Source organism: Delphinus delphis, chromosome 1 (assembly GCF_949987515.2).
Source record: "Delphinus delphis chromosome 1, mDelDel1.2, whole genome shotgun sequence".
NCBI classification, from domain to species: domain Eukaryota; kingdom Metazoa; phylum Chordata; class Mammalia; order Artiodactyla; family Delphinidae; genus Delphinus; species Delphinus delphis.
The window spans coordinates 170,533,817-170,544,756 of NC_082683.1; the positions used below are offsets into that span (position 1 = coordinate 170,533,817).

Genomic DNA, 10,940 nt, shown 5'->3' on the forward strand with positions numbered 1-10,940 from the left:
GTTATTTGTAGAATTTTTAATGATGCCCATTCTGATTCGTGTGAGGTGGTGCCTCGTTGTAGTTTTGATTTGATTTCTCTAATAATTAGCAATGATGAGCATCTTTTCATGTGCCTATTGACCATCTGTATGTCTTCTTTGGAGAAATGTATATTTAGGTATTTTGCCCATTTTTTAATTGTTTGTTTTGTTGTTATTGAGTTGTATGAGCTGTTTGTATATTTCAAAAATTAAGCCCTTTATTGGTCACATCATTTGCAAATATTTTCTTGCAGTCTGTAGGTTCTCTTCATTTGGTTTATGGTTTCCTTTGCTGTCAAAAGCTGATAAGTTTGATTACGTCCCACTTGTTTATTTTTGTTTTTATTTTTATTGCCTTGGGAGACTGACCTACGAAAATGGTATGATTTATATCAAAGACTGTTTTGCCTATGTTCTCTTCTAAGAGTTTTATGATGTCATGTCTTATATTTGTCTTTAAGTCATTTTGAGTTTATTTTTGTGCATGGTGTGAAGGTATGTTCTAACTTCATTGATTTGCATGTGGCTGTCCAACTCTCCCAACACCACTTACTGAAGAGACTTTCTTTTCCCCATTGTATGTTCTTTCCTCGTTTGTTGATAATTAATTGTCCATAAGTGTGTGAGTTTATTTCAGAGCTCTTCTATTCCATTGATCCATGTGTCTTTTTTCTGCCAATACCACACTGTTTTGATAACTGTAGCTTTGCAATATTGTCTGAAGTCTTGGAGGGTTATGCCTCCTGCTTTGTTCTTTTTCCTGAGAATTGCTTTGGCAATTCTGGGTCTTTTTAGGTTCCATATAAATTTTAGTGTAATTTGTTCTAGTTCTGTGAAAAATGTCATGGATAATTTGATAGGGGTCACATTAAATCTATAGATTGCTTTGGATAGTGTGGCCATTTTAACACTGTTAATTCTTCCAAGCCAAGAGCATGGGATATCTTTCCATTTCTTTTTATCATCTTCAGTTTCCTTTATTGATGTTTTGTAGTTCTCAGCATATAAGTATTTTCACCTTGTTGGTGAGTTTTATTCCTAAGTATTTTATTTTATTTTTTGATGCAACTTTAAAGGGTATTGTTTGTCTACATTCCCTTTCTGATATTTCATTGTTTGTATAAAGAAATGCAACCGATTTCTGTATGTTAATCTTGTATCCTGCTACTTTGCTGAATTTATCAGTTCCAGTAGTTTTTGTGTGGAGTCTTTAGGGTTTTCTCTATGTAGTATTATGTCATCTGCATATAATGACAATTTTACCTCTTCCCTACCAATCTGAACACATTTTATTTCTTTTTCTTGTCAATTATTGTGGCTAGGACTTCCAATACTATGCTGAATAGAAGTGTTGACCATGGGCATCCTTGTCTTGTTCCAGATTTTAGCAGGAACGCTTTCAGCTTTTCACCATTGAGTATTATATTGGCTATGGGTTTGTCATAAATAGCTTTTATTATGTTGAGATATATTCCCTCTCTATCCACTTTTGTAAGGGTTCTTATCATGAATCGATGGTGAATTTTATCAAATGCTTTTTCTGCATCTACTGAGATGATCATGTGGTGTTTGTCTTATTTTTTGATGTGGTGCATTACATTGATTGATTTACATATGTCAAACCATCATTGTGACCCTGGGATGAATCCAAGTTGGTTGTGGTGTATGATCTTTTTTATGTATTGTTCTATTTGGTTTGCTAATATTTTGTTGAGAATTTTTGCGTCTATAGTCATCAAAGATATTGGCTTGTAATTTTCTTTTTTGGTGGTGTCTTTATCTCGTTTTGGTATCAGGGTGATGGTGACTTCATGGAATGTCTTTGGGAGTGTTCCCTCCTCTTCAGTCTTTTGGAAGAGTTTGAGAAGGATTGGTGTAAGTTCTTTGTATGTTTGGTAGAATTTGCCTGTGAAGCCATTTGGTCCTAGACTTTTGTTTGTAGGGAGTATTTTTATTACAAATTCTATTTCATTTCTAGTGACTGGTCTTTTCAAGTTATCTATTTCTTCTTCATTCATTTTTGGTGGACTGTATGTTTCTAGAAACTTGTCCATTTCTACTAGGTTGCCGAATTTGTTGGCATATAATTGTTCATAGTATTCTCTTACGGTTTTTTGTATCTCTGCAGTATCAGTTGTGCTTTCTCCTCTTTCCTTTCTTATTTTATTTGAGTCTTCTCTCTTTTCTTCTTGGTGAGCCTAGCCAGAGGTTTGTCAATTATGTTTACCCTTTCAAAGAACCAGCTCTTGGTTTTATTGATTTTTTTTCTATTGTTCTTTTTTAAATCTCTATTTTATTTATTTCCTCACTGATCTTTATTGCTTCCTTCTTTCTGCTGACTTTAGGTTTTGTTTATCCTTTTTTTCTTTTCTAATTCTTTCAGGTGATGGGTTAGGCTTTTTGCAACTTTTCTTGTTTTATGAGGAAGGCCTGTATCACTATGAACTTCTCTCTAAGAACTTCTTTTGATGCATCCCATAGATTTTGCATGGTTGTGTTTTCATTGTCATTTGCCTCAAGGTATTTTTAAATTTTTTCTTTGTTTTCATTGTTGGCCCATTGGCTTTTTAATAGCATGTTGTTTAGTCTTCATGTAATTGTTTTTCTTTTTTCCTCATTTCTTTTTCTGTGGTTGATTTCTAGTTTCATGCCATTGTGGTCAGAAAAGATGCTTGAAATAATTTCTATACTCTTAAATTTGTTGACTGTTTTGTTCCCTTGTATGTGGTCAATCCTAGGCAGTGTTCCATGTGCACTTGAAAAGAATGTGTATTCTACTTTTTTAAGATGTAATGTCCTGAAAATATCAATTAAGTCTAACTGTTCTATTGTATCATTTCAGAGCTCTGTTGCCTTATTGATTTTCTGTCTAAAAAAAATCTTTCCATTGATGTGAGTGAGGTGTTAAAAGTCTCCTACTATTATTGTATTCCCATCAGTTTCTCTCTTTATGTCTGTTAGTATTTGTTTTATGTATTTGGGTCCTCCTATACTGGGTGCATATATGTTGACAAGTGTAATATCCTCTTATATTGATCCCTTTACCATTATACAGTGTCCTTCTTTATCTTTCTTTTTAGACTTTGTTTTAATGTCTATTTTGTCTGATATGAGTATTGCGACCCCCACTTTCTTGTCATTTCTGTTTGCGTGAAATATCTTTTTGCATTCCCTCACTTTCCACCTGTGCGTGTCCTTTGCCCGAAAGTGGGTCTCTTGTAGGCAGCATATTGTAGGCTCTTGTTTTATATCCAATCTGCTACTCTATGTCTTTTGATTGGAGCATTTTTTCCATTGACATTTAACATAATTATTGATATTTTATTGCCATTTTAAACCTTGTTTTCCCATTGATATCATATTTCTCTTTGTCTCTTTCTTTTTCTTTTGTTTTTCCTTTTGTGGTTTGATGATTTTCTTTTGTATTATTCTTGTGTTCTTTTTGGTTTTTGTGAATTCATTGTATGTTTTTTTATTTCTAGTTACCTTGTTTTTCAAGTATATTAGCCTCTTCCTATATCTACTGATTTTAGACTGGTAGTCATATAGTCTCAAACACATTCTGGAAAAAAAAATCTTCATTTTCATACTCTCCTCTCCCACATTTTATGATTTTGATGCCGCCTTTTACACCTTCATGTTCATCCTTTTTTCATCCTTTTGGTTATCATTGCTTTCACAGAAATTTTTTCTTTTAATATGTGTACTGGCTTATTTAAGTGATTTAGTTTCAAACAGATTTTCTGTTTCCTATATATTCTTCTTTTCTATTTAGAGAAGACGTTTTGATATTTCCTTTAGGATAGGCTTAGTATTGCTGTATTTTTTTATTTTTTGCTTGTTTGAGAAATTGTTTATCTCTACTTCTATTCCAAATGATAAGCTTGCAGGCTAGAGTATCCTAGGTTACGTATTTTTCCCTTTCAGGACTTTCAATATATCTTGCCACTCCTTTCTGGTCTGCAGCATTTCTGTAGAGAAAGCAGCTGATAGCCTTATGGAGGTTTGCTTGTAATTAACTCTTTGTTTTTCTCTTGCGCCTTTAGATATTTAGCAGGCCTCCTCTTTGCTCTGTGGTTGTCACTGCCCTGTCAGGGGCAGAGTCTGCTCCTGAGTTGTTGGAGTAGAAGCCCTCAGAACGGTTTCTGAGCTTCAGTGTGAGGTAGACAGGAGTGGAGTGTTCCCGCTGGGAGAGGGGCCACTGAGTCTTCCTTTGCGGGAGCTGTCTACCAGGGAGTGTGCTCTGTGGTGTCACCTGTGCAGGCTCGCAAAGTACACTGTGGTTGGCACTGCCCTCGGCACCACCTCCACTGTGGGAATTCAGGCAGTTGTCCCTCAGGCACTGTTTTCACAAAGCCACCAGCACAGATCCTTAGGTGCCGATCCACTGAAGTTGGGTACCAGGACCGCAGTAGTCACACACCTGGACCTGCCATGGGAGCTGTGGAAGCATCCCAGACCCCAGCCCCGCCTCCAAGCACATTGACCGCAAAGCTCACAGCTGCTGAGGCCGGACTTGTCTGAACCATGGGAGCACCCACTGTCCTGCTGCCAGAACTCGTAGAGGCAGCCGGGAGAAGGAGGCTGTTATGGCAGGCTTCACCCCTCCCTTCACACGCCCTTTAGCAATGGCACTCTGCCTCTATGGCAGGCCCAGGCTTCTTCTGTGTACACCCCAGTTGTGGCCCATACCACACTCCAGCCCCTTCAGGCTGTCTCCATGCTGCCAACCCCAGTCCTCTCCCTGGGTCTGTCCTCTGAAGCCTGAGTTTCAGCACCCAGCCCTGCACATACCAGTAGGCATGCATCTTGGGCTGGGGATTGCCCCAAGGTAGCACCGATCCTCTGTGCCCATCTCTCTCTGTTCTGCCTGCTGCCAACCAGTTGTTGTACTCTCTTCCGAGCCTCTGAAGCTCCCTTCTGTCCCAGCTGATCTCCCCACCAGTGAAGGTGCTTCCTAGGATGTAGGAACGTTTCCTCTTTCACAGCTCCCTCCTAGAGGCGCAGGTCCATCCCAATTTCTTTTTTTTCTTTTGCCCTACGCAGTTTTGTGGAGTTCTTTCTTGCACTTCTGGGTGTCTGATATCTATTGCCCTAGTTCAGTAAGGTATTACATGAGCATTATTCTACATGTAGATGTATTTTTGATGTATTTGTGGGAGGAGGTGAGCTCCACGTCCTTCTATTCTGCCATCTTGATTCCTCCCTCCAAAGAATTTGTTTAAAAACGTTCCAAACGCTGATACCCCACTTTTGTTTTCAGTTTGACTCCGTGGCTGATGTATCTGATGTGTCAAGCAATGTTACCCTAAAAAGTTACACCATGCACTTTGAGGTACCTCTGTGTGCTGCATGAATGCACGATCTTTGCATGGTGTGTCGGTGGCACGGTGAAAAGCAGAACACTTCACTGATTGGTTAAATCAGCTAAATCAGAACCCTCAGATGTTTAGAGCAGCTACACTTCCTAATGGAACATTCTAGATCCTAATCAAAGAGTGCCTTTGTCTTTCTGATGTCTTTGTGTGTCCTCCTTATTTTGGAGGCTGGAATCCTATAACAAGGGGAACAATGTGGAATGAGAAAAGAGGGAGGGAGGAGTCAGGTTCCCTACATAAATCCAGGAATTTTAAAGTGAAATACAATTGTGCTCACTTAGTGACTGACCATGAGAGAACATTGCTAATTTTGCTCTGGGGAAGAGCTGTTCTCAAGAAGGAGGCTCTGTGCTGACACCCATGAAGAGACTACCTTGCTAACCCGACCCCTCACCCTACTGCTTTGCGATGCAGCAGCCCTAGTCCACAGGGAATAATAGCCAAAGCACCAGTATGTGAACTCTTGGGGCACTAAGAATGCTGGCCATCTAACGTGGCCATCAGCTTATTATCTCACCTTTACCAAGAATCCAGGGGCCACAGGATTCCAGATGAGCTAAGTTCCATAGGAGGAGATGGGGACAGCGCTCCCTTCATTGATGACACGTGACACATGATTTTCTATCCTACTTCAAGACTATTTTCTTTAGACCTTAGTCACCAACAGTAACTTTTTTTTTTCAGGGCTTAGCTGATACCAAAATCCCCCGGTCTGGGACACCTGTGAGTATTAGGAGCAACCGGAGCCTGTCTGTACTGCGCATCCCAAGTCAGAGCCAAGTCAGCCAGACCTATTCCCAAGGTGCTCTCCACCGCAGTGTCAGTCAGCTCATAGACATTCAAGACAAGAAGGTCTTGATTGACGACTCGCTGTGGGAAACCATCATGGGCCATGATAGCGGACTGGTGAGTCAATTTCCTCGTCCAGAGCCTTTGCTAAACATTCCAGAAGTATACTGATAAAGAGGTGGCATGGAGCTTCCTGTACCTCATTGAAGGATGGCCGCACGGCACTCAGTGCATCCCTCCGACCATTTACCCAATTATTTTGCAACAACTTGTTTACCTGCTTGATGAGCAGGGTAGAAACTTTGTCTTGTTCTGGCACACAATAGATGCTCAAAAAATAAACTCATGCATAAGTGAATAGACAAACAGGCTCTACTTCCTTATCTTGGGCAGAACATGACTGAAAACATTGGAACTGGCCTAAAAGAGGCATAAAGTACAAGCACCTGTTTTACTAAAGGGAAAAAAAAAAAAAGAAAAAAAGAAAAGGAAGTGTGTTTTCCTTCTGGTTTATGGTTAGAGGAGAAAAAGAGTCTCTCAATAGGATCAATAGTTTCTTTCCAAGAAACTCAGAAAATTATGATAAATAAGGGCATTACTATTTATGAACTTTGTTTTTCATAATTTCAGTCCAGGGGGTACAAAAGAGTTAATGTCATCATTATGTAATATTTATTTTGAGCCCCTAGTGGCTGAAATGAATAAAGTCCTAGAGTTTTTAGCAACCATCACACTTCATTGTGCCAACTACCTACATGTCTGAGGGAGTACCATTCCTTTGGAATAGTTGGATAATAAATAGATGGTCAACTAAGACCTTAGCCCCTCTGCTTACTCCTCTGAGCCAGAAGTCGTCACCTCCATTTCTTTCACTGTCTGCTTCTGCATTTGGACTCTCACTCATCGCTCTCTCTCTCACTTCTCACTTTTCCTTCACTGAAAAGTTGATGACTTCCATGAAACCTTTCTTAACTAATGGCAAAGAATAAAGCAAGTTTCCTGGCTCCAGTTTCCAATCACAACAAAAACTAAAATTTAGTCTTTCTGGTTTGCTTAGAATGATGATAAATAATAAGCATTTAAAAATCATGGGGCTGTTTGAAGTTGTTACAACTATTGAATTCCGTGATTCCATTTTGGATCTAAAGTTTCTAAATATCAGGAATAATTATATTAGGTTGAAACGTAAATAATTAATTGATCATATTTGACATGCAAAATGGCAGTTTCATATAGTTCAACATAATACATTGAGGGCTTAGATGAATGTGTGCCCTTACCCAAGAACACACAGCTAGTAATTTTTTTGTGGAATTGGGATCTTAGAAACATTGTCTGATTACACTGCCTCCATTCTTCACTATTATACTATATTGCCATTTTGCTGACTTTTGACCATACTGGTAATAGGCAGTCTGCAAAGTGATTCAGTGAAAGCTTTTCAAGATGCCCATACTCGGCAAATTATCTGTTCATTATAACATTATAATCAATATTACTAGCCCTATTCAATAAATATAAAATACAGTAAGAGAGTGAGACACAATGGAGCATAACAGCTTGCATTCTGGCTCTTCTGTTTAATTTTGAACGAAATCATATAAAACGTCCCCACTTTACAGATGAGGAAACTGAGGCTTGAAAGGTTAAGATATGGTACAATGTAACGCTCAAATGATATATTAATACATTTTGCATAAGACTATTGCCAGCAACATCCTAACCAGTGATGATTGGTGTCTTTTTCAGTATGTGGATGAAGAGGACCTGATGAATGCCATCAAGGGTTTCAGCTCTATGACTAAGGAACACACCACATTCACCGACACCCACCTCTAAAGGATGGAAACCTGTAAGATATAAAGCTGGATGAGGGCTCCACACCCCATCCCCACTGGGTTATCACACATCATAAATGCTAAAAAGCCATTGCTTGTTATCCTATAATCCTTGAAAGAAATGAGTGTTTTTGAAATTGTTCCTAATAGAAGTCTAAGAACTATTATTTTTCTGGCTGTCTGGAATGTGGGGTTTCTGAAATTTTATGTCCGTATGAAAATACTTATTTTGCTCTCCTTATTTTGTGGACGCTAGATAAGCATATAACTTTTACTTGGCTCATCTGGCAGTGACGCCATTGTTTAAATGAATAATCAGTGGCAATTTCGAGTTGGCCCACAGTTGCTACTGGTAAATGAAGTTACTAATTTAAAAACTAAGGATTCTTCTGAGGGGATGTCATTGCTGCTTCTCTGAGCAGCACAGCACTGTTTCTGCTTTCATTCCCCTATTTCCATGAAAGTTGACATGATCCTGTGAGGAACAGTTCTAATAATAGCTGCAAAATCAAGTCCCAATTTCAGATCAAGCTGAAACACATAAGAGAAGAACAAACTCTGCATTGAGGTTACATGTTTGGCTGTAGGTTCTAGTTGATTACAATGTTTAGGGATAAATATTTACCAAACCACATAAACTTGTAAATCAATGTCCGTTCTTACATTTATGAATCTTCTAAAAAACTAAGGAATTAAACAGCTAATTTATAGATTTCAAGGAGAAAAATGAAGGGTTTTGATAGATATTTTACATAGTTTTGAAACTCCAATCAGTACTTTACATAAAATTCTCTCAATTCACTGAATACCCAGGAATATTGATATCTTCAACTTGGCACATTTCACATGGAAACTACTGTTTTATTTGCATTTTTTAACTAGCCTACGTGAAATTAAAAAAGGAAAAATTTTGTGTTCCTTCCAGCCTTGAAATTATAAAATTAACATTTATATGTAAATGAAGGATTACATATATGAATATATATATCTGTACTATATCCCTTCATTTCAGAGAACTGCTAGAATCACTAAGCGCAGATATTTAACAGTACCAATTTCCATGGGTCAAAAGTTTTTGCTGTTTACTCTATTTGGATTATAAAGCTGTTGGTGAGTCCTACATCAAGAAGCATTTTTTTCCCCAAGTCAACATAAAATGAAACGTATTTAAGTTTGTGCTTTGCGGAAAACGATGGACAAAAACCCCTTCTTCATTCCTAAAGGTCTTAATGACTCCAGGAAGTTATTTTGAATATGTATGTCTAAAACACAACTGTCGGACATACTTTGTGAATTACATTCAGAAATAGGTGGATTTCCCCAAAGCTGAGATGGCAAAAACTTGTAAAACAAGGAATAACCTTACTTAGTCTGCCTGAAAATGATGAATTACCCTAAATGTCCAACAGTCAAAGATCATGAACTTTGGGGGTACTGAGACTATCCACATCTGCAGAAGAGCAGCTCCTCAGAATGACCAACTCCTGGACAAGCCTTGCCAACCTTAAGTGTCAACAGCACAGACCAGTATTAAGCAGAAGTTCTGCCCCCTTGTTAGAAATGCGACAAGCAAACGAATCTGAAATAATTGTGCACATTTGGCAGTGGATGTTCAAATTATATTTTTTCCTCGCCAAAAGTTTTATACTTTCTGAAATGGAAACAGGATTGGCTAATTTCGTTTACAGGTTTTAATTCCCACTTGCTGATTCAGTCTTAGCTATTTAGAGCTGGCACAGATGAGCCTTGACCAACCAAGGCTGAGTTTCTGATGCATGTGAGCTACTTAAGGTATATACAGAAAAGTGTTCCTTCCCAGTCCTGTGCTTGCATCCTTATCCTTGGTCTACTCCTCTGCAAATATGATTGGCTAGTCATGGGTGGATTCAGGAGAATGAGCACATCCTCACTGTTGAAAAATTAACTAGACACTATTATCACATTCTAAAGCTTCAAAGGAACATAAAAAGAAAATTGCAGGGGGTTTTATCTTAAGTTTTTCTCTACTTAATCACCTGTTTAGACATCTGGTTATTACATGAATTCGTTTAGCTGAATCATTTACATTTTGATCCCATGGCTCAGAGTGGACAGAAGCCTGCACAGCTTCCACCCACAACACCACCCTTGTAACACTCTGAACTCTACTTGTATTTACTTCAGAGAAGCCCAAGATGTTGTCTTGCTACTTTAAGTGGTAATGTGTGCCAAGCCCCTGTTCAACAGTTGGACTCACCCCTGGAGATTCTGATTCAATTGGTCTCGGGTGGTGCTGAGGCATCAGTACCTTTAAAAGCTTCCAGATATTCCTAATGTTGAGAACCAGTTATGTAAAGAACCTGGAAAAATACATGCTGTGCACAGGGACTCCAGTACTGGCCCACTTCTCCTTTACAGAGACTACAACAGGTGGCTCTCTCTAAATCTGACTCATGTCCCCTCACTTGAAGAGGCCACATACTCAGCTTAAATTTTAAGAACTGCTTTGTTATGCCTGATATTAACTGTTTGATAAGAGTACACACCTATGCTTTTATAAGCTCTACCAAGAATTGTATTTATAGATGACCTATTGCCATTTCTACTAAATGGAAAACCTAAATATGAATCTGTTATGGTACCTTATGCTGATCTAAAAACCATGTTGGCATCAATATAATTCAATCTGAACAACCTGTAAATAAAACATAGGCCAGGTGGAATAATTCAGTGAGAAGGAATTAATTATGTCACACATGAATAGTTTATTTCCAATGCACAAATATCATGTAAATTAATCTAAAGATGGTTTGCTTAATAAATATTTAAATGTGAGCCGTCTGATTTAATATATTTATGAAAAAATACTAACAGCTCTGAATTGTATTTACAGTTTACACATAAATGATAAAGGTGAGCCCATTTAAGAAAAAAG

General features: G+C 38.2%; 1 protein-coding gene across 1 annotated transcript in view; it reads left to right on the forward strand.

The window, feature by feature from the left end:
* Nucleotides 1–8,130, forward strand: part of USH2A (usherin) — a 779,248-nt gene extending 771,118 nt beyond the window's left edge. The window contains exons 70-71 of the mRNA XM_060022310.1: nt 6,084–6,305; nt 7,938–8,130. Coding sequence (XP_059878293.1) covers nt 6,084–6,305; nt 7,938–8,027 — 312 coding nt within the window. The 3' untranslated portion in view covers nt 8,028–8,130. The remainder of the gene's footprint in view (nt 1–6,083; nt 6,306–7,937) is intronic.
* The last annotated feature ends 2,810 nt before the right edge of the window (nt 8,131–10,940 follow it).